The sequence below is a fragment of the Mustela putorius genome, unplaced genomic scaffold, assembly GCF_011764305.1.
Source record: "Mustela putorius furo isolate JIRA1106 unplaced genomic scaffold, ASM1176430v1.1 tig00003836_pilon_pilon_pilon, whole genome shotgun sequence".
NCBI classification, from domain to species: Eukaryota; Metazoa; Chordata; class Mammalia; order Carnivora; family Mustelidae; genus Mustela; species Mustela putorius.
Genome location: NW_025421989.1, coordinates 39,161,498 through 39,186,807, shown reverse-complemented (window position 1 = coordinate 39,186,807; position 25,310 = coordinate 39,161,498). Strand labels below are relative to the sequence as shown.

Below are 25,310 nucleotides of genomic sequence, written 5' to 3'. Positions count from 1 at the left end.
CAATCATTTGTGCCCACAAATAAGTAAAAATGGACAGAAGACAAAGTAAACAGTAATGACCATCTTTGCCAAAAAGGAACAGTGGTATTTCATTCAGGTAAGCTGAGTTCCACTGCTGATGTGAGAATTAAGGAGATATTGTTTAAAGGTACAAACATGCAACTAGTAGATAACTAAGTCTTACAGAGCTAATGCACAGCACAGAGATTACAGTCAACAATACTGTATCATAAATGCCAGAGCTGCTGAGAGACTCGACCTTCATTGTTCTCACCACAAAAAAGAAATAATTATTACGTGATGTAATAGAGGTGCCAGCTAATGTTACAGTGGTAATCACACTACAACATATAAATGCATCAAATCAACAAGCTGGACACTTAGGACTTACACAATGTCATATGTCAATTTTATCTAAATAAAACAATTTCCAAAGAATTCAAATTTTCAAAATGCCAGCTAGGAGAGTTAAGCTATTGAGCACCATGAAGTACTAAATAGGGCAGGGGCAAGCATGGAGAAGTAACAGCAACTTTCATGATCTTCAGATACCTGAACTAATAAAAATATGCTGGTAAAACTTCAACAAGGAAGTTTTAACTATTACAAAGAATATTACAAGTATTTTAGAAATTTAAGGTGTGGGGCGCCTGGGTGGCTCAGTGGGTTAAAGCCCCTGCCTTCAGCTCAGGTCATGATCTCAGGGTCCTGGGATCGAGCCCCACATCGGGCTCTCTGCTCAGTGGGGAGCCTGCTTCTTCCTCTCTCTCTGCCTGCCTCTCTGCCTACTTGTGATCTCTGTCTGTCAAATAAATAAATAAAATCTTAAAAAAAAAAAAAAGAAAGAAAGAAATTTAAGGTGCGATTAAAATTAATTAATAGCATACAAATTCTCAGCAAGTATTTTTATAATACAAAGAGTTCACAGTATCTTAATTAAATGACTCATCTATTCTACATTTTTAAAAAAGGAGGCATTTTCATAGATTCCAAAAGTGGTTTCCAAAAGGAAATCTATGTCCTCATGCCTATAGTTATCTCTTCTGCCTCAATATCTTGTCATAAAAAAATATGACAATGAAAGTCCTGAGTCTATAAAGGGTCTAAGATGAAATCAGAAGCCTGGAAATGAAGCAATTCCCAGAGAAAAAGTAAGGTAAAAAAGAATAAAAAAGTGGAAATGCTATTTCACTCAGCAGTTTCATGCCACATATAATAGTAGAGGGGAGACGAGCTGAAAGAACTGGTGAACAGGAACATGTGGAGAAAACATATGCACTGCCACTCTGTCTAGAAAAAAAAAAATTCTGTTAAAAGGTGATAAATAAAACCAGCCTTTCCAGCAGCCCCCCCCCCAGCTCTTCCAGCCCATCCTATTTGAGGCATTTATCATTTTTATAGCCTCTTCCATTTATCTATCTACTCAAGAAATACTCGGGGGGGGGGGGGAATACTCGGCACTTGGTGCAATGCCAAACTAACATCTAAGTCTCATTTGAGTTCAGTCCTTTTCCTTTGCATTGTCTCTGCAATTCTCGTCTTCCTACCTCTTTCACAGCAACACTTCAAATCAGCACTTACCATCTTTAAATACCAAATTATGAAGGAACTTACACTGGTATCCAGCCAATTACCCACAGGTTCCCATTAAAAAGCCATACTCTTTATCTTTAAAAACCAAAAAAGTTCCAATGTCGACACAGTCTAGGGAAACTTAAATATGTAAATATTAGGGAGAATTTCTAAATAATCTTCATTAAATTAAATAGATACACTGGCATTAACGACCAAAGAACTGCTATTACATCTTATTTTGCATTTCCTTCCTTCACATGAAGGAAATAATTAAGAGTCTGTCAGGATGTGAAAATTAGAGGCATTATATAAAACCATTTGTCAAAATTAGTGTACTTTTATTGAAGTAATGCTCATACACTGCCACAAATACGCAACAAATGTGACCAATTATCATTAACACCATTAGAAAGTAATGAAATAAAATTCTGAATTAATTATATGGTGTTCAAGAGGCAACCGAACCCACCTAGGGGGCATATTATCTCAAGCAGGGAAGAAAAACAATAAACACCATGTAGAAATGTCACCCTGGAATGGACTCTGGTTCAGATAATATTAAACTAGTTAATAAATTAAGAATTGATACTCCTACGACTCACTAAACATGAAGTCCTTATTGGCCAATATAACGGAAAAGTAAAGCCGTATCTTTGAAAAGTAAGTTGGGCAATAACTTCACATTTCCGAGGATGGGCAGAGTAGCAAAAATACAAGTATTAAATTCTAGGATGGGCAAATGGATTTCACAAATGTATCTACACTGGTCCCAAATTGAGGAGTTTTAGATATAGACAAACTGGGGACTAAAAAAGAGGGGGCTGAAAAATCTTGTCAGATACTTTCATATATCTATATATGTATGTATATATGTGTGGATGTATGTATACGTATATATGTCTATAAATTTAATCTTTACAACAATGCTGTAGAGTGGGGATGGTTACTCCAGTACTACAGACTCAAAGACGTTCAAAAGAATTAAGCATCTTGCCCAAGGTCACGCAATTAGTCCCATGGTACGGTCAAATTTTAAAACCAAATTTGCTTGCTCTGAGAGCTGTTTACATAGTACCAAAACAGAATGAATCTGTTTCAGAGATACATTTTGGTTAAAAAAAAAAAGTTATTACCAGGGATAAAAACAAAACAGGAGGCCCTGAAATCCATTTCCTGTAGTAGATGAAAATAAGAAATCTATTACAAAAATAAACTGCATTTTATTTTATCATTGAGAACCTGTATATGCTATATTCCTCTTCAAGGGTAGTAAAAGAAAATGAGGTGGAGAAAACCTGATCTATAATGGACAGACTGCCCATACCAGCCCACACCAAAATACTCTTTTTATCCACCCCTCACTCCTCCATCAGACAAGAACAGTGCATTCAGGAAATTGAGTCCTGCTCCACTGGGCTTAAATGGTTTAAGAGCAACCACATCTTTGACAAGGAATCAATAGAGAATGGCCAATGGCCCATTTCTGGCCAATGAGATGAAGAGAGAAGTATTCTCGAAGACAACAACAGGAACTCAGGATCTTTCTCCTTTATGACATGAATGATCAAATATTTACTGAGAACTTATCATATGCCAGCACTATTCTAAGCACCTACACCACTACTCTATAATATCCTTCTATATGAGACATGAAAAATGAATCATCTCACTTTGACTGTATCCTTTGACTTTACTGAATTCATTTATTATTTCTAATAGTTCTTTGGTGGGGTTTTTAGGGTTTTCTACATTTCACTTTGATTGTACCTGGCAACCAGGTTTCAGAATAAGCCAACACAGAACAGAGAAGAAAATGAATCCCTGATGAAACCTTGTATCAGCTGAATCAACCAATCCTGAAGTTTACACTTCACATTATACAAGCTACTTTTTTACTGTTATTTTAATCAGCTTCAGTTGGTAGTCTCTAAAGTTTCTGGTTATCTATACCAAGAAATGTGCTTCTAGGAAACAGCTTTAGTAGTGGAAAAGTCACCAGAGGTTCCACATCTATCCATATGAAACTAAAGTACTAGCCAGTCCACTTTAGGAAAAGTGGAGGCAAACTAAGGGGAGGGACAAATCACTCCTTCTGATTCCTACCTTCATTTGCATTAAATGATAAGCACTTAGAATACTATACTGAAATACCTCCTCCTTGACTGAAAATGATGATGCCTAAAATTCTTCTTTTGGAAACAAGGAACACTAGAGAGAGAAGTCTTAAAAACAAACAAACAAACAAACAAAACCCCAATGTCAAAATGAGGTAAAGATCAAAGGCAACCTTCTCATTATGGGGAAGAGAAATAGGAAGGACTCCTAAAATTCTTTTCTCTGTTCACATAAATGAAATAAAGATCAGGATGATTATCAAATATTTTAACAAGAAGACTGTACTTAAAACAATTCTGCTAAAATTGCTGACTTGAAGGTTTGTTAGCCTTGATGCCTGAACAAAAGTGTACACATGATGTCTCTATTGAACCTGAGTAAGCAGGAACACTTTCAACTCAATGGAGTTGGAACACTGTCCAACACTGTTTCCCTCAATTAAAAAAACATTTTTAAGTTATCGCCACCTTCGTGGGAACAAGAGCTTCCGCATCCACAGAATTCTGTAAGACACTACTGATGTTCAGACAGCCAAATTCTATAACATGGGACATTATGTGATTATCTTTTCCATTCAAATATATTTCCTGAGCAACATGGTTTACCCAAGCTGCTATCAAAAACATGTATGCCACATATAATAGTTATATTGTGACAATATTATAAAATGATCAAATAAATTTATTTTGTATTATTAGACATTTTAAGAATCTCTTAGCTAATGTATATTGTGAATGTCCAAGAGGAGGTTAAAATATGCAAGGTGGCATATTTTCCATTTCAAATCCACTCACATCCCACAGTATACAGTTGACTCTTGAACACAGGTTTTGAACTCCATGGGCCCACTTATATACAGGTTTGCTTTTTATGGGTTTGTTTTTTTTTTTCCCACAAATGTATTTTCCTTTCCTTATGATTTTCTTAATAACATTTCCTTTTCTCTAGCTTGCTTCATTTTAAGAATACAGTACCTGATATATATGTACAGTATGTGTTAAGCAACTAACTCTAGGGTACAGGTGAGGCTTCCAATCAACAGTAGATTATCAGTAGTTACATTGATGAGGAATCCTGACACACAGATTTTCTACTTGGGGGCTGGGGTTGATGCCCATAACCCCCATGTTGTTCAAGGGTCCACTGTGTGAGAAGTGCTGCTCTATATTTGAAGAAATCCGGCTATTTCCAGGCATCCTTTTACTTTCCACACTACCTAATTTTACCTTGGCGCCAATTCCTCAAACTGCACTTACCTTTGACAACTGTGTAATCAAAATACTTCACAATCTACTTGTTTTAGTGTTTTGGGTTGTAAAACACTCTTTCTTATCATCAGCACTGAACCCATGAAAGACAGAAACAGTAGGTTCGTAACTGTCTACTTTAAAGCTTTAGAACAATACAGTTTTTAAAAAACCTTCAATAGTACCTTAGTAGCAAATTCAAATTACAACCTACTGTAAAGTCTCTTTACCATTCTTTATCTCCCTCCCTGCCCTTCAGGATCAAGATAATCTGCAATGGAGATATTTAGAACATAGCAACCATTACATTCCTAAATCCACAAGAACTAAACTTTTTCCTAGAACTTCTAATCCTTCAAAAAGCAATGCTTTCATTGCACAGGAAAGCACTATTTTCCAAAGCTCAGAAAGACCTAAAGTGATGGCACAGACAGCACAAGAAACTCAATTAAAAAAAAAAAATAAAAAATATCATATTTCCATAGTAAGTAAAATATTTGAACAACAATGTATTATCTTTTCCTAACAATGTTTATATTCACAAACCGGCAATTCAAATGACTTGCAGAGAATACATTTTAATAATTTAGATATATGAGATGTGCCCTACTGGTAGATGGTAGAGGTCAACAGATTTCTGGGGAGACCCATGTAAATAAATAGGCCAGGATGGGATCACAGACACAGCACCATTACGCAGCTGGACCTGAACTCTATGCTGGCCAATCACTTATAGTGGATTGATTTAGATGTCCAAACTGAGATTGAAACCTTCAAGTTTGTCCTGATGACAAACTTCAATTAAAACTAAGAAAGAAAGAAAGAAAGAAAGAGAGAAAGAAAGAAAGGGTATCATCAGTTACCTATGTCTTAGGATCGTAACTACTTTGTACCCTGAAATCCAATCTTGTGTATCTTCTGGTTCACAGCTAATAAAACAGTTCTTTCACCTAAATTTTCAAATTTTCTTTTGAAGTAGGAGTATAAATTCCAACATTTCTCAATGCTCTAATATTTAACAACAACCCATCCCCACAAAAATCCACAAAGTAAAACATTGTATCTTGGAAAAAACCCAAAAACCTACCTTTAAACTAGACTCATAGTCTGTATTCACTTTGAACATAAGCCCAAGTCGTAAATGAATTTCCTTGGCTCGACAAAAGCTGGGATCAACATAAAGCACCTCCTGAAATGCTTTAATTGCCCTGAAAGAATATAGACATAAGATATCTTAACTTTTTAACACTTGCATGAATTTTTGCTTGGTAGCACAGTAAAACTTCTGCTTTATGCAATACGGTTTTAAAGAAAATTTCTTTTACGTGACTATATTATTTAAAAAAAAAAAAAAGACTGGGCAGTGGCACCTGGGTCTTTTATATAATTGAATGTATATCACCTAATATAATATAAAGGGAAAAGAAAGATCAGATGCATGTATAATCACAATTATTCAAATAATATTTTATGGCTTAATAAAATTCTCAGTTTAAATAGCTGATTTCATTGTTTCTGGAATTTCCTAGGGGAAACAGAGGTAGGACAGATAGTTATAGTTTTGTTTTTTAAAGCAGAAAGATTAATACTGTTTCTAGTCTAATCTATAAGAATAAGTGTTCATTTAAAACTTTTATCTTTCATATTTAGATTTATAATCCATGTGTACCTTATTCTTTATACGGTGTGAATTCAGATTTCATTTTTTCCATACAGATATCCAAGAGCCCCTGCATCATTTGTAGTAAAGACCATCCTTACCACAGCTCTGCAGTGCCACTTTGTCCTAAATTAAATGTCCATATTTATGTAGGTTTGTTTCTGGGTTCTCTTATCATCTATCACTTTCCATTGGTCTTTTGTCCTATTTTCACCCCAAATTCACAATTTAACTTTTATAAATGGTCTTGATTACCAGTAGAGCAAATACAGCATAAGGAAAGAACACTTTTCACTGAATACATTTTTATACACCTTAATTTGTTCATGTAGATATACTACTTACTAAAAAATTAAAATCATGACAAGGAAAAATGTCTACTTTGAATTTTGAAAATTGTAATAACAGATGTAACAGTAAGTTGAGCATCATTTTAAATCTCTCTACAATATTTAATTAAGGCTTATCCCAAGTACCAGCTAATATATTCTTCACAAAGCTTTTTATCAACCATTCCCTGCCTCTATTTATCTTAAGGTGGCTATTTAGAATCTTAGAGAATTCTAAAAAGTCAATCTTTTATATAAAAAGTTCATAATATTATACCACAAAACAGAGCACAATATCCCTGATGTCCTTTAAGTAACTTTATTTTGATTCATGCATTATCTATTTCCCAAAAAAACTGTGTGGGTCTATGTACATGGTTATTATAAAATTAAGGGTTCTAAAGAGTAATGTTTATTGTGAGGGTGGGTGCAATAGGTCTGGCATCAGATACTTTTATATCTGGTAAAATACTACTTCCTGAAGAGGAGGCTGGGATCTATGTGTTAGATCACTTTTTAAATGGGTGAGTGTATATGTGTTTTATTATCTGATGTGTACAGGTAGAAGAGGGGAGCCAAAGACCTGACAGAAAAGAATTGGTGTAAATTACCATTCTCATTCAAAGGCAGCTTTCTATTTCTCTCAGACTTCAAAATACACATCTGCGTGTTTTTAAGACATTGTCTTTGTACTTTTCTCAAAGCTTTCTCATAGGAGGAGGTACAGTTCAGCCTCTATTGTTCTCCTGGTCATGACTAGTGCTACCACCTTCTAACAAAACAGGCAATTATTGGGGGGTGGGGCTCAGCACATAAAAGGTTAGGAAGAGAACAACTGCAGCTGTAAATGAGGCCAATTAAAACAGGATAGGAGCACCAGGGTGGCTCAGGTCACGATCCCAGTGTCTTGGGATCGAGTCCCACATCGGGCTCCCTGCTCTGCGGGAACGCTGCTTCTCCTCCCACTCCCCCTGCTTGTGTTCCCTCTCTCGCTGTGTCTCTTTGTCAAATAAATAAATAAAATCTTAAAAAAAAAAAAAAAAAACCAGCATACAACTGGGAAAGGGTATGCAGGAGTTTGGGGGAAACTTTTGGGCTAAAAGGCAATTTTTTATTTCTTGACCTAATTTTATATATAACATGTTAAGATGTATACTTCTGTTTATACATTTTTAAGTATGTTATATTTTATAATAATAAAAATTGAGGGTAATACTTTACAAAATCCTAATGAACCTTAATTTATGAGATGGGTCAGATAACTCTTGTGGAATGGTCAAAACTAAGCAATGTCCACATGTGCCAATAAAAAACCCAGGCAGGCCTGAATCAAAGATATGAAAGAAAAAGGAGGGAAGTGAAAGACAGCAAAGAAAAGAAATAAAGGAGAAAAAAAAGAAGTTAAAGAAAAACTGTCTAAGGAAGGGCATGTGAGAAAAGCAGTAAGGACAACACAGAGCATCAGTAGCAAGCCCTCGGGAGAAATTATTTCCTAATCCTTCTTATTCTCTATTTCTGGCCTTTTCTCTGAATCCCTAAATTTGTAGAGGTGTTTTACTCTATAGGTACCTTTGGTGCAGACATCTTACGCACTTAGTTCACAATGTCACATAAGTGCAAAGAAACATTAGTTTACTTTAACAAGTTTTCTATGTATGTTAACGCACTAGAAATTAAAAAAAAAAAAAAATTAACCTATAAGCAAAAACACATGTTCCAACATGTTAGTTCAGGCTACCCTGTGCTTATTCTTTAAGGACTATTAAAACTACCCATGAGGGGCGCTTCAGTGGCATAGCTGGCTAAGCGTCTGACTCTGGATTTTGGCTCAGTCTGTGATCTCAGAGTTGTGGGACTGAGCCCTGCATCAGGCTCTGCACTCAGCCTGGAGTCTGCTTAAGCCTCTCCCTTCTCAGGATGCCTGGGTGGCTCAGCTGGTTAAGTGTCTGCCTTCCGCAGGGGTCATGATCCCAGGGTCCCAGAATTGAGTCCCACATTGTGCTCCCTGCGCAGCAGGGATCCTGCTTCTCGCTCTGCCTGCCACCCCCTTTGCTTGTACTCTCTCTCTGACAAATAAATAAAAATTTTTAACAACAACAACAAAAAGATTCTTCTCTCCCCCACACCCCCACTTCGGCTCACTCGCACACTCTCTCACTCAAATAAATAAATAAATAAATAAATTTTTTTTGAGTGCCCATGAGATGGTATGACCAATATATATTGAGAGAGCGCCGAATCCTAACCACTAGACCACCAGGGAACCAATATATATTGAATGATCAAGTTCTTCTTGTTGTTTCAAAACTTTCCTCAAATTCAATACCTTGCATTACTAGATTACTGAAATGGATAGGCTCTTTAAGTACACCCTTGCTCTGCTCTCATTTATCCATGTTTCCTCAAACATGAGCCTCCTATAATTGCCTACTAACCATGATACTCTCTAAGTCAAATCTCCATGTAGCATTTAAGGTCTGTGAGCAGTACCTAGTACCCATTCAATTCTATTCTCAGTTATGATCCAACACTGTTCTTCCTCAGCTGTGACCTGGCTTATTACAGGAATTTCTTTACACAAATACTGGCCCTCTTGACTTCACGTCTTCTCCTCAGGATGGTCTCCTGATCTGAAATATTTTCATTCTTCTACTTCACCCTACATCCACTATTACCTAAAAGACTGACCACCCAAACTCAACACCAACTATGTTTCACTTAGTGTTAATCAGTAGTTAGGTCCACTGTGTAATCAAAACACTTTTTTCTCTATACAGTGGTATACTATCACCAGTTTTTCCAAGTGGTTTCCTTGATGTCCACACTTCCCTTTTATCTTTAGTTGTCCAATAAAGAAAACAGTTAAGTTTAATAGATGTTTACTAATGCCATCACTTTGATAGTTGGTTGACTGGGCTTCTCCTGAGAGCAGGAAACAGCAATGCTCCATAGTCTATTTACTGACCTCCTGGCATCTAACAAAATATATCTAGGTTCATTTTCATTTCCTTTTCTAAGCTTTTTACCTATCTTTCCTGTGTGCTTCCTAAGTTTTTCCCCACTATAGGGGAAAAAAGGAAAAAGGGGTATGTGTGTGTGTGTGTGTATGTGTGAGAGAGAGAGTCAGAGACAGAGACAGAGACAGGGAGTATGTGGAGGAAACAGTTATCCTTCAGACTACATTCTAATTTTGGTCATTTTACCACATCCTTACCTCACCAAACTTCATGTAGCCAAAGCATGATCTCTGCACCACAGACTAGACTAAAAACACCAAGACATATAAATTCTGCTGACCTCAGTATTCTGATGACACAGAATTTCAGAACATGAAAAATGGCTACCCAAAATTATAAAATATTTTCATGATACTATGTCTGGAAAGGTTTATACTTCTCAAATATTAAAGCATATTCCCTAGCAATAATTTTGGTGATATAAACATTACATTTTTAGATTTTGAGAATAAATGCCAATGATAATTATGCATAGCAATATGCACTTTTTGTTTCTAAAAGTCATTAAAAAAGAAAATGCTTCCTAAGGACTTTACCAAACTATAGTAAAAATAATGATATTAACTAAACATCCCTAGAACAGTTTCAGTACATTTGGAAAGAGATATAATAAAACTTTTAACTTTTCTAAGGCTAATAAAGCTGAGTCTGGAAATTTCCCTCAGGAATATCTGAAGGGATAAATGGTCTAATACCACAAAATTCTGTACTAATAAAAGGGAGAATATTCTAACTCTAAATCAGTAATAACATGTATACACCCAACAGATAAATACTTCCACACATAGATATTATAAAATGTAGAGGTTCCTTTTAAATGAGACAAACCAAAGATTTGATGAGGTAATCAGAGAGACAGACAAGGCAGGATTTTTAAAGATGGGGATGGTTAAGAGAAGCCAGACCAAACATAGTAAATGGCACAAAGTTACATAGGTTAAAAAAATGCTCAATTCGTTTCTAGGGAAATGTTAATACAGTGTGATTGACACAAAGAATATATTTAGGGGAATAATAAGCTGGAAGGATTATTTGAGGCTGATTATGGGAGGCTAAATTAGAAATAACCACACAAAAGTTCTTCACCTTGTCATGTGCTAATATGTTACTTCATGGCTTTTTTTTTTCCTCTTTAGCCAGTCTTCTTTTCATCATCTCAGACAGTGGGAGACCTTTTTTCCTTCTCCTCTTGCAAAGATCTATGTTTTTATCCATAATTTCCCTGAAGCTTAATTAGTCCAAGCCCTTCCAAATTCTCTCTGGCAATCTATGTATCACTGGTAAGCATTAACTACCAGAACTGCCTTAGTTAAACGCTAGTTTTGTCAAAATAGAAGTGTACATAATAAACACCACATGTTAACATGAACTGCTTCATTTTAATGGAACTATATACTTAAGCTTTTCATCTAAGAACATTACTTTGTATTATGATAGCTCAAAAATATTTATTAAATATTAAGTTTCTGCCAGACTCCATGCTAGACAAGCCTCAGGATCAATGGTAGTATCCCAAAGACATTAGGTTTATTTGCACCCAAAGTAGTAACCACAATGGAGAATAGATATTCCTCTACTTTTTTTTTAATAAAATACAGCTTTTAAAAAAAATATAGACTCTATTGATTTATCTGACAGAGATCACAGGTAGGCAGAGAGGCAGGCAGAGAGGAAGCAGGCTCCCCGTTGAGCAGAGAGCCCGATGTGGGGCTCAATCCCAGGACCCTGGGATCATGACCTGAGCCGAAGGCAGAGGCTTTAACCCACTGAGCCACCCAGGCGCCCCTATATTCCTCCACTTTTAAGAACAGTTGTGATTGGTACAGTGCTTAAGGAATTAATCCTAAAAAGACTTCACTTGTGATGTGTTAATACTTCTATGTTTCTAATCTCACCTCCACTTCACTTCACTAACCCTTTTTAATGTCAACAATAATCACTATATTTCCTTAACAGGCCTCTCAGTTACATTTGGGAGCTTAATTTCCAAAATCCTATGCCTCTAGCACAGAATTATGTATCTCTTAGATTGCCACTGTAAGACCCTTCCGATATTGATCAACGGGAATATAAAAGGCTGCAGGTCAGGAAGAGTCTTGATAAGAATTTTTAGATGGAGATATTTAGAAGTATGGCTATAAGCTATATTAATTTATTACTGTATGTATTTCAATTCTTCTCACCCAAGGATATGAGTTTCTCACTATAAGGCAAGAAGAAACTCAGTTCAAGGTACCCCAAGCAATTTTCCCCTTCAAGAGCAAGAACAAGGGAAGGCATGGGTGTGCATTCACGCACCTGTAAAGGAATGGCTTTATAAAGCCATTTATTTATACTTTGTGCTTCTCTGTCTTTCCCCTTCTGGACATCTTTCTTAACTCTGCTCCCACGACAAAGAGTAGAATCAATAGTAAAACTGAATAAGCATCCTCAGTCCAATGAGGATGTTGTAGGTGCTCTACTACTTTCTGACAGGGGCTCCTCTAAGAAGAGAATACAACCGAAAAGTGGGAAAACTAACCAGTAACAACTGATCTAGAAGCTAACCAATAAAATCAACTCCAACAGAAACAATGGGCAGAATATGGCAAGAAACAAGGCAAACAATTTAACAGATAAAACTATACTTAATAAAACTGTTCTCAATAATATTAAGTCACCATCACCAACCCCAACACACGTTGATCGTACACATTACCACCAAATACTTATTAGCCTAGCAAATGCCAACAGACACCATTACTAAGTACTGAAGTTTACTGAAACGACTAAGGATAAAACATTCTGAGATATCCTAGGCAGATCCTTACAGCTAACAATACAAAAAAGGGCGTAACACCCTCTCCTCTAGAAATATTTTTTCAACATATCCCAAAATTTCATGTAAATAATTTCAGGGAGAGAAAAATGCTTGATCCCAGCAACTAACAGCTACTTATAAACAAAACAAAATAAAACACAAACACAGGACGTTCCTAACACTTAAGGCTGTATTCTGAAACTCATGAAGCAAGAACTACTCCATGTTTTCTAATTCTCTGCCTGTTCAAAAAATAGCAAAGTTAAGTTAAAGGATGGGGCACAAAAAACATCTGACCAGCAAGAGAGGAAGCACACAGCTAGGATGGATTCAGATAGGGTGTGAAATATGTCATTTTAGGAAGCAGCTAGAGGTGAAACTTAAGACGTGAGAAAATGGTGGTGACCAGGACAGGATCGACAGACCAGAAGGCACTTGTTAATTCAGACACTGCACTATCCTTATATCATGCAGTTTCATTTCTTAGGTCAACTGAAGGATACAAAATCATATACAGATAAGGGGTCATATGATATAATGTTCCACAGCTACAAATCTCCTCAGTTGACATGGTCACGTACTTAGGAAAGTAATCCACTTTTGAACTGCTGATGGTTTCATTACTGATTTTATGTCTATATCTTCAATCTATAGGGAGCTCATATGTTATCACAGGTAGATGAAAAACGGCTGGTGTGTGGTATACATGTCCATTCCTAAACTGTAGAGTTCCTTGCCCCAGGTTTTACCTAAATTACTCTGGCTAGCCACAAAGAATGTACCAATGTGCCCAGGAGAACAAATGTGAAGACTGATTAAAAAAATAACTGTCAATCTTCAAACCTGGGGTCAGAGTACAACAACAACAACAACAAAAATTAAATTGGGGAATCTGAAGCATAATCTCACTTGTGCCACTAAACAGTTATGTAATATTCACCTTGCTTTCGTCATCTACAAAATTAAGGGAATAAACTAAGTTACCTCTAAGAACACTTCTGGTTATAAACTGTGTATTCTATGAATAGGATCTTCAAGAAACTAAGACTATTTTAAAACATTTGTAATGAATCCTTGGTTTTAAATATGAGGCACTGGACATGAGGTTAGGAGGCTTAAGTTTAGGATTGCCCTACAGTAAAGGGTAATTCAAGAGAAAGAAATTATAAAACTTCTTTTATAAAGACCAATTAAAGTTTTATAGAGTTTATAAACAAAATGAGTGATCTGAATGATTACAATACTCTATATATACACACACAGGTATTCTCTAACAATGCAGTGCTTCCACAGATGATCAAAACCCAATAGAATGAAAAGCGAAGAGGGAAGAAAAAGAGTCATCCATGTCTACAGTTTCATCTTAAGGGAAACCATACTGAATCATTGCCAATACATAATTAAAAGCTCTGCAATAAATACCCAGGGTGCCCAACAGGTACATGTATGACAGGGTTATAACCTTTGGTCAAAACCTTGCTTTGGACTCTCACAGCATTCACTCAGGTTAAAATTAAGGAGAACAGAAGGGACTCTGACAAAATTAGATATGCTTCCCCCCAAAAAATGGGCTCTATGGTTTATAAAATATATATTATCCCATCTCATCATCAAAACTCTGTGAAGTAGAAAAGGCAAGTGACTACACTGAGCTTAAAAAAAAAATCCTCTCTCTCACACACACACACACAGAAACAGACTTAGGGGGTCTATTTAACTCAAGATCAAATTAAGTGACAGCGCTGAGACCAGAATACCTATCTTCCAACTCAAATTCTATGTTATTTCCATTGGAGAACACTATTATCTTGTCTCCTAAACAAGAAAAACAACAAAGGGGCAAAGGCCATTAACAACAGGGCCCTACATTTTATAGTTCATAAATTCTTATATACTCCTATCATAATCTCTGACTCTGAAGGTAGTACCATTACTCCTATTTCATAAATGAGAGAATTGAGAGCTTATAATTTGGTGCCTAGTTACTGGAAATTGGAAAATACTAGTATGCATGTGCATATATACGGGGGTAGGGGGACAGCCAATCTTGTCTAAAAGTCTGAAATAGGTAAACATACTGGTCATCAAAGATAATTTACCTACAGACCTTGAGACAGTCATTCTCCAGTTCAAATAATCTGGGGACCACTGGTCCATAATGAATGACTGAGAAATTCCAAAAGCTTTCCGATCTAAGCCTTCTTCAATCAGAAGCTCATATGATATTCTTTTTGGAATGCATACAACTCTAACAATCTAAAGTGGGTCAATACCTCTGAAGGAACAATCTAATCAATTTAAGAGAGTACTGAAAACCAGAGGCTTAGTGACATTAAAATATTTTGTATTTATTATACATACACATACAATATTAAACAAAACAAGCCACTTACTAGAAATAACTGGAGTTAACCAGTTTTGTGTCAACTTACCACTGAAATGCATTGTAATGGAAGTAGACCAAACCAAGACCATATAAAAAGGCAGCATTCTGTAAATAAAAGGAAAAAGAAACTTTTAAGAAAACCATTTGAGTCTAATGCATATGATGTTATTATAAAATAGTGTATCAAAGATATTTTTAAGTTATTAAAACCATCCTGCATTACAATATATTACAATATATTTTTAGAACACCAGAATAACAGTGATGAGTCAGCAGATGGCACACAATCCAACTTGGAAGATTCTCTCGTTTCTTTTAATCAAACCTGCCCTGAAATAAAAAATCTATCAGAATTCCATGGACACATCTGAAATAAAAATCTATTACTCAGGAATAAGAAAATGTTTGGATTATGCTATCCTAGTCTCTCTTGCTTGCATCTGTATTTTTTCTCTGGTTCTTTGTTTCTTTAACTAGATTTAATTTTCTGTTCAGTGCTGCCAGGAAGGTATTTACAATTCAAGGAAATGCACAATATAAACTTAAAACAAATTTTAGTGGTTTAAAAAAAATGCTAAAATGACACCTAGCCATTTACATTTGGAGCTTTAACACCAGTGATTCCTGGGGCGCCTGGGTGGCTCAGTTGGTTAAGTGCCCAACTCTTGATTTTGGCTCTGGTCACCATCTCAGGGTCCTGAGATCCAGCCCTGCTTGGGCTCTCCGCTCAGCAAGGAGTCTGCTTGAGACTTCTCTCCCTACCCCACTGTGCCTGTTCTCTCTCTCTAAAATATAAAACTTAAAAAAAAAAAAGTAAACTAGCATCAGTGATTCCTTTTGTAGTACAAAACAGAAAGATGCTTATTCAGACTCATTCTGACCTCTAGCCTCCAAATAGGAAATAGCTAGCTATACACCATTTATTCAAAAAGGGCAAATGTTTGAGTATCTAATACATGTTTTGCCAGTACATAAGCAACTCTGTTTTAGTAAACCTTATCTGTTTAAAAAAATAATAATAAAAGGTTTCACACTGATTCTGGTGAAGAAATTTCTACAACCTATATTCTAAAACCTGAAAATTTTAGACTTTTAATAAAAATGCTTCTTGCTACACAGTCTTGGGTTGTATTTCCCCGGAAGCCCGCCCTGAGACAGAAGTTTTTAAATATAGTTTACTCAGGAAGTTGCCCTAGGAAATACCAGTAAGGGAGTGGAAAAGTGAGGCAGGGAAGGGAAGGATGCCAATAAAGGGTGCAATATGGCTGGTTATACAGCCGGCACTCAATCCTGCTGGGGATCTGTAGTAGACAGTATGGAACATTCTTAAAATCATCTTGCCCTAGGTGTGAGGGACTAGAGTACTTAGCCCACAATCACTATGGTCACTGGTTAGAGAAAAGGAATCAGTGATGTTTAAAGTGTCAACTGAAGTGTAGACAGCTAGATGACTTTTGGCCTGCAAATGTTTCTTTTTAATACTAAACTTTGTTCAGGGCACCTGGGTAGTTCAGTGGGTTAAGCCTCTGCCTTCGGCTCAAGTCATGATCTCAGGGTTCTAGGATGGAGCCCCGTTTTGGGCTCTCTGCTCAACAGGGAGCCTGCTTACCCCCCTCTCTCTGCCTGCCTCTCTGCCTACTTGCACTCTCTCCCTCTGTCAAATAGATAAATATCTATTTGTCAAAACAGATGTCAAATACATAAATAAAATCTTTTTTAAAAAGTACTAAACTTTGTTCTAGGATTATATTGTACACTTCCTCTAAATTCCAAGTACCTTTCTGGAAACACTGAAAAATATTTTAAGTACATCTTAAAATGTAATAAATATGAAGAGTTAATTTTATTAAATCCTCATTACCCTTAGCTTTCCAAATGAGAAAATTGCATGCTACAAGAGTATTTACAAATATGGGGATTCACAAAGGTCTCAGACAACATCTATTTCAAAAGTTCATATTTTTAAAAAAATTTTTAATTTACTTGGAACTGTCTTTAATCGGGATCATTCATTTACCACCCTATTCCCCACCCCCTGAAATATGCTGAACATTTACTAGGTGTTCAGGGACACTCAAGGGTTGAACAAGCGAAACTGATTAAAACATACTTCCCCTGCACTCAAGAAGTATGCAATCTAGTCTGTGCAGGTGATAGGGACTGGGGGGAACAGTGATATTAAGAATGCAAGCGTAGGTAATTCAGAGTCATCAAGCATTCTACCAAGAAAGTCTAGATTTGAAAGACAACTGTCTTCATGGCTGAGTAACAGATTAACATCTTTCACCTATTTAGCTAATTACTCACAGAAGGTGGTGTGGGGTATGGTAGAATTTACTGAAGAGAATTTCTGCTTTCAGGAAATACCTGGCCTCTCCCAACCTAGCTTATCCTTCCCACTCTAGGAAATCTTTTTTTTTTTTTTAAAGATTTTATTTATTTATTTGACAGAGAGAAATTACAAGTACACTGAGAGGCAGGCAGAGAGAGAGAGAGAGAAGGAAGCAGGCTCCCTGCTGAGCAGAGAGCCTGATGTGGGACTCGATCCCAGGACCCTGAGATCATGACCTGAGCCGAAGGCAGCGGCTTAACCCACTGAGCCACCCAGGCGCCCCCCACTCTAGGAAATCTTACCCTATCCCTGCCACCTCATAAATTCTATCAATTATTTAAGATCCACTTTAAACGAATCTTCCCCCATGAAGGCCTCTAAATTTGGCCTCAGCACAATATCTCTATGCTACTACATTATTAATAGTAAGAACTTAATTTAATGCAAAATGCTAATATCATCATTTCTTTTTGAAGGTTCTAACACCCTGTGAGGTGGTAGAGAGCTTCCTTTATAGAATAAAGAAACAAGGATCAGAAAGATTAAACAAATTGCTCAAAAAGTCAGGTACTAAGTAGTGGACATAGGAATTGAATCTAGGCCTGCCTCCAGAGTTCACTCTTAACTACTATATTTTTGTTATTTGTGTACTGACTAAACCCTATCTCATCAGACAAAAATGCTAGAGAGGCAGGAATGCTAATCATGTGTGTATCCCGTTACCACCTCACACAGTGCCTTCTACACAGCAGACGCCCAAAGGTTTAGCAAACTCAATCACCCAGTATTTAAGCTCAGTTATTAAACTCAGCTTGCGAGATGACACAGAATTAGTATGAGTAACGGTTCCTATTAACCAGGAGCTTATAAATTTCAGCAAGGAATTAATTTTTCCATAATAGTAAACAATGTAATTCAAACTTTTATTGAGCATCTATTATGAGTCACAACAGTTATCAGCACTGGGAAGAGCTGTGAGCAGACAAAAATCCCCACCCTCACTGAATTTACAATTTAATGACAAAAGATTATGAAATTAAGAGAATAATATATTCCAAGCTACAACCATTTAAGAGTTAATGAAGTATAATAAGGACTAGGAAAAGGGGAAATACTTGGGTACTGTTCTTGAGGATGGCTGGGAAAGGAGAAGGAAAAACAAGCCTCCGCAGCCAGGGGTTTTAAATCACTGATCTTTAGAAACTGACCTGGAGGTATGAATGGCTATATGCTCTTACATAAATGAATTCCCTCCCAATGTACAATCTCACCACAAATGCCAAGAGCATCCCCACTGAGAAGCATCTATGCGAGGATAGATGAGCAAAGGCACTGTTATGGAAATTAACTTAAATTCGATGTAGTCATTCTTCAACCTATGAGGAGTCGGGGAGTAACTTTCTGGGAAACGTACTATTTAATAAATATACTCCTGCTTCACTACAAATCTTCAGAAAGTATCCATACCAGGTGTCAGCAAGCTATGGCACATGGACAAAATCCAGCCAGGCACCTGTTCTTTTGTAAATAAGTTTTACCAGAACATAGCTACATCCACCCATTTACTTACTGTCTATGGCTGCTTTCAGCTCCAAAAGAACTGAATAGTTGCAAAAGAAAGACTATTGGGCTTAGAAAAAAAACCTAAAATATTTACTCTCTGGCCTTTTATAAAAGAAGTTTGCCAACTTCTGACCTTGACTAAATTACAGTACCCATCACCAACCCAAATTAAGAAATTATAACTTGATGAGATTGCTATCCGCTTACACTGAAGGTTCTTATACTGTGCCTACAGTGAAGTTATTATCACAGATGTGGCTCATTAAAGTTAGCAGTTCACCAATACCAGAGTCCAGAGTAGCGTTTTCACTGATTCCCAACATAGCTCTTAAAAAACTCCTAGGGGCACCTGGGTGACTCAAGTCAGTTAAGTGTCTGCCTCCGGCTCAGGTCATGATCCCAGGGCCCTGGGACTGAGCCCCTTGTCAGGCTCCCTGCTCAGCGTGGAGAGCCTGCTTCTCCCCACCGACTCCCTACCCTTTCACCCCCCTTATGCTCTCTCACTCCATCTCTGTCTCTCAAATGAAAAAAAAAAAAAAAAAAAGAAAGAAAGAAAGAAAAGAAAAGAAACAAACACACACACACAAAATAAAGTCCTAAGTGCCCTGCTCCTAAATCAGAGCTCCAGGTTTAGCTGTGAGAGGGGAGCACTCTGCAGTCCTCTGGAGTTAGGACACTATAACCTTTATTCTTCCTAGCTATTCCTTGGCATCTTTTCAGCTTCCCCAGACTGTATCCAAATTGAAGGGAAGGACACTGAGGGTTCTACTTCCATTTTCATGAACATAGTTACGTAAAAGTGGATTGGAAAGCAAGAGTAATAAAGCAGGCAATGTGATGGTTCTAGCCAGTGAGACAAGCAGATTCTACCATGGGGTTTCAAGGAAAGCTACTGCTTTTTGTGCATAAATGTTTCCTTTCCTCCTCTTCTTCCTTCTGTTAGTATGTCATGGTCCCCAGAGTAAGGAAGGTGTTAACAGCCCACCAAAGTGGAATGAAAATTACTTTACCCTGAAAACATCTGAACAATCAGCAGCCACAAAAATAAACATCTAAACTAAAAGGAGCATCCTGAAATAAGCTGCTAATGACTCCCCTCCAAGGGAGTTCACTGATAGGGAAAATACTGACCCTTGGCAGAGGAAGTGTGAATTCAGATACCCATCAGCATCAAAAAGTCCAACACTTTCCCTACCTTCCCAATAAAATGCCTCCTAGGCATTTTAAATTCAAAAAAACATTCCATACTTTCCCAATGAACCCCTAAAATTCCTTCCTGTTTTGTTAGATCTATATGTAAACTTTTATCTCTAGCTACTGAGGGAATTACTACTCACTAAGCAACTCTAGCATGCACCTATAAACAAAACAAAAAACAAAATTTGTCTTTTCTTCTGTTAATCTATTGTCAGATAATTTGCAGACCACCCCCGCACCCAACCCAAGTAAAGTATTTCCTCCCAACAGTGACAAGCAGCAACTCCTGTGTAAAAATCAAACCAGGCAGCCACTGGAGTGGCAGACATAGACATACCGTAAGATTTATTTATTTTGAGAGAGCATGTGTGCCCATAAATTGGGGGGGAGGGGGGAGAGAAGGGGATGAAGAGGGAGAAAATTTTGAGCAGACTCCACGCGGAGCTTAGAGCTCACTCGGGGCTCAATCCCTTGACCCTGAGATCATGAACTGAGCGAAAATTAAGAGTCGGAGGCTAAACCAACTGAGCCACCAAGGTGCCCCCTCTCCTTCTGTCCCTCCCCTCACTTGGGCGTACACGCATGCGCTAAGAAATAAAATCTTAAAAAAAAAGAAAGAAAGAAAGAAAGAAAGAAAGAAAACACACTTCGAAAGAGTGCCAGTAAATTTAAGATCAGAACACCCTCCCACCACCACCGCCAACCCTTGAGGCCACAGACACTTTCTATTTACCATGGTTTGGGTTTTTTGAGGAAAGATTAGACCTAGCATCCTACAAGTGTGCAGCAATAAGCAGCAAGGTAAAAATGCAGCTGTTTGCTGGACAAAGGGAGGCTGGGATTAACAAAAGAGGCTATTAGTAAATTAATATTCAAGCTTCTAAAATCTTTTTAAGATAAGACCAAAGCTAAAGCTAGTCACTTCGGGCAACTAAATGGTTCTAAATGATGAGATTACCAAGATATTGTTAATATGAAATCTCTGGATAGAACAGCAATTTGATTGTATTTTTATAAAGGAATATCATCAAGAAATAAAACCAAGCCAAACTATTAGAAAAGTATCAAATTTCTTAATTTTATTCTTCTCGGATACTAATCACACATAGCTAGTGATACACAACAGGAACAAAAAATCTGCTGTTTATCCTATCTGGGGACCAAAAGAGGAGATGGGGAAGCTGAAGGCATTTTAAAGCTCAGGAACAAATTTCCAAATGCCTCCAGTTACCTCTACCTGTTAGATATATTACAAATACCTAAAATTCCATAAATCTTAGACTGAAAAGGAGGAGTCTGATGTTCTAATGGTACTAAAGATTTTAGATAGTGGTAACAATCTCACCAATAAACACAACAAAAGTAGTCCTGTTTTTGTTTTCATCTCCTTCTCACCCTAAACCACATTAATTCTATTCATAAAATTCATTTTATAACCTAAAAGCCTTTGACTCAATCCCCTTTCTATTCTTACAGTCTTTCTCTAGGTAAGGACCTCTACTTTGTCTACCTGGCCTCTTACAAGTTTCCTAACTCTTCTTCCAAATTTTAAACTACCCCACCATTTCCCTCCTTTCAATTACGTTCCACATCACTGCCAGTGAGCTTTCGAAAACTCTTACATGACACTCTTCTATTTAAAATTCCTCCAAAAAGTCGCTACAACCTAGTGTGACTCAAAGGGGTTTCATTTTATGACCCTTGGTCAATTTTCCCAATCTCATAGCCACCACTTCAATGCGTTTCTGTGATTTTAGACATGTTTGCTTCCTCTGCAAAAAAAAAAAAAAAAAAAAAAAAGCAAGCAAATGCCATCTTTCCTTCAACTCACTTCTCAATCTGGCAAATTCCTAGTCATCCTTTAACACATCACTCACCTCCTCTTTCTAGTAGTAATACCTGATGCATTCCCAAGCCCAAAGAGAGTCAGGTTTTTTGATACTTATTTCCAAATTAATATCCATGTCTATTACAGATATGCTCTTATCTCCTCCACTAGAATATGAGTCTAATTAGTAGAGATGGAACCCAATTCATCTTTTGATCCCCATGGCAAAGTAACTGCATATGTAACTTACTTAGGAAAGTTTTGCTGCTGAACGAATCAATCTCTAACAGCCTATAACCTGTTACATGCTTTTTCATCAAAGAATTTAATACTTTGTTAAATTCAATTTATACTGAATCACTTCCTTAATTTGGACACTTAAAAGGGTTTTCCCAATTATAATAATATAGCAAAGGAGATTGCTAAAGCTCATTATATCCATTATGTCCAAAATTATAGTATTAGAGAAGTTTGTTCCCAAATCCTATGCATAACACTGCATAGTGATCAAGAAATCAGACTACAAGGGCCATCAGACTTGGGTCCGAACTCCAATGTTGTTATTTATTACCTATTAAGACTCATGAAACAAGTTAATTAACTGAGTCTGTTTCACAGTGTTGCTTTAAGGAATTAAGTAAGATCATACACATAAAATACTATCTGGCACATGAGATTTTTAGAAAAAAAGAAAAAAAAAGATATAATGTCTCTAACACCTCCAAAAATTTATCTGGCATGTGGTAAGTACTCAATGGATAAAGCACGATACATAAAATTCCTCATAAAGTCTCACATGCTGTTAAAAAAAAAAAAACTGCACATTAAAAATAAGAGGACTTAGAAATGAAATAGAGTTATGGACAAGACTACTCAAAAATCTATGCAACATATGGGGCACTTGGCGGCACAGTCCGTTAAGCGCTCAGCTCTTGGTTTTGGCTCTGGTCGTAATCTCAGGTCCTAGGGTGGAGCTCCAAATCAGGCGCCACACCCAGCATGGAGTCAGTTTGGGATTCTCTCTCCCCTCTTCCTCTACCTCTTAACCCTGCTCGCTCGCTCGCTCTCTCTCTCTCCTTTTTATTTAAAGTAAATAAATAAATCTTTTAAAAAAAAAAAAAAAAACCATGCAACATTATAACCAGACTTCAAAAATAGTAACTGGTATCAGGAGATAGGCTGAACCATTCAAGTGGGAAGTTGAGCATGGTCATAGGTTATGAGAGTTGACGCTAAAAATGAACAAAACAGAGGTGCCTGGGTGGCTTAGTCAGTTAAGTGCCTGCCTTCAGCTCAGGTCATGATCTCAAGATTCTGGGATCAAGCCTTGCTTTGGGCTCCCTGCTCGGTGGGAGTCTGCTTCTCCCTCTACCCCTCCCATCCTGTTCATGCTCTCTCTCTCTCTCTCATAAATAAATAAAATCTTTTAAAAAATGAACAAAAGAATGAAGTTGGAATGCTGGCAACCCTTTAATTAGATCAGAACTGGCAGGTACTGAAAATAGCTGAGAGCTATGACTGTAAAAGACTGGGGATGTGCCTTTCTAAGGGAGAGGATGCAGGCACTCATGTTTAATTTTCTTAAAATCCAGACTATAGCACTCCTGCTACTAGTGCAACAACCATCTGAGAGATTTTCTCTTCCTTAAAGAGGCTGTAATTATATTCCCTTTATCTAGAAAAAAACTTAAGTGAAACAGTAACTTTCAGGTCATACAGACATAATTATAATTCCTACTGGCCAATTAACATGAGGTTAATTTGTACTATGGGTACAGTCTGTTTTGTACAACATGTACCCTCCCTTACTGTTTCCTATCCTCTTATGACCAGACAAAATACATTTCTCAGCCTCCCTTGCAGCTAGGAATGCTCAAATTATTACATTCTCACCAATGAGGTATGTATGAAGGATGTATATGATCTCATGATCCCCTTAAAGGAAAGGGTTGTTGCCCTCTGCTTCCTCCTCCTCTGAGCAGCTCCTAGAATGAAGAACCAGCTCCAAGGCATCAGAAAAAGACAACTCAAGAAAGGAAAAATGTAGACCAATTCCAATTATGAACAAAAAATAAAGATACTGGGGCACCTGGGTGCCTCAGTCGATTGAGCTTCCAATTCTCAGTTTTGGCTCAGGTCATGATCTCAGGGCTCAGCAGAGAGTCTGCCTGGGATTCTTTCCCTCTGCCTCCCCCCCCCTTGTACTTGCTCTCTCCCTTTCTCTAATAAATAATTTTTTTAATGTAAAAATATTACATGTTAGTGACCCCAATCATTTAACAATGATAAAAACTTATTACCAATTTGAACTTACTTTAGAAAGAAGAGACTGGTTTAAACAGAAAAAATATAAGACTATCCCAGTGGATGCAGAATAAACATTTGCATACAAAATAAAAATGCTGACTTTTAAAATGATATTTTTAATAGTCAGCTTTTGGTAAAGAAGTCCCTTCCTCTTCTTGAGGCACCGAGGTGGCTCAGTGGGTTAAGCCTCTGCCTCTGGTTCAGGTCATGGTCTCAGGGTCCTGGGATCAAGCCCTGCATAGGGCTCTCTGCTCAGCAGGGAACCTGCTTTCCCCCCTCTATCTGCCTCTCTGCCTACTTGTGATCTCTCTGTCAAATAAATAAATAAAAATCTTAAAAAAAAAAAAGAAGAAGAAGAAGAAGTCCCTTTCTCTTCTTGGTTTGTTATTTACCTAATAATAATAATAATTGGCTTTTGGTAAAGAAGTCCCTTCCTCTTCTTGGTTTGTTATTTACCTAAGAATAATAATAACAACAACAACAACTGTAAGTAATCATACTTAATGGTAAAACATTTCTAACATTCCCTTTAAGAAGGCAAACAACAGGGGTGCCTGGGTGGCTCAGTGGGTTAAAGCCTCTGCCTTTGGCTCAGGTCATGATCCCAGGGTCCTGGGATTGAGCCCCGCATCAGGCTCTCTACTCAGCGGAGAGCCTGCTTCCTCCCTCCCTCTCTCTCTCTCTGCCTGTCAAAAAAAATAAAAATAAAATCTTAAAAAAAAAAAAAGAAGAAGAAGGCGGCAAACAACAAAGGTACTCTAGCACCTCCTTCAATCAATACTGTGCTGACATCCTAATTACCACAACAGCAGGCAAAAAGATCAAAAAACTATAAATGAAGTAACAAAAAAACTATTAATTACAAAGGCAGGATAGTCTACACAGAATCCAAAGTAACAGACAAATTAGTCAAGTCAGTAAAAGTTAGTGAAATTGCTTGATAAATTTAACTTA

At 37.1% G+C, this 25,310-nt stretch overlaps 1 protein-coding gene across 13 annotated transcripts in view; it reads right to left on the bottom strand.

The window, feature by feature from the left end:
• The window catches only part of KDM6A (lysine demethylase 6A), a 203,804-nt gene that overhangs the window by 88,184 nt on the left and 90,310 nt on the right, over positions 1 to 25,310 (bottom strand). For all 13 annotated transcript variants that reach the window (XR_006609506.1, XM_045089484.1, XM_045089481.1 and 10 more), the window contains exons 5-6: positions 15,176 to 15,234; positions 6,025 to 6,145 (exon numbers count right to left, since the gene is read on the bottom strand). Coding sequence is in view for 12 of the 13 variants with exons in the window: in XM_045089484.1 (XP_044945419.1) it covers positions 6,025 to 6,145; positions 15,176 to 15,234 (180 nt within the window). In the remaining variant the exon portion in view is untranslated. The remainder of the gene's footprint in view (positions 1 to 6,024; positions 6,146 to 15,175; positions 15,235 to 25,310) is intronic.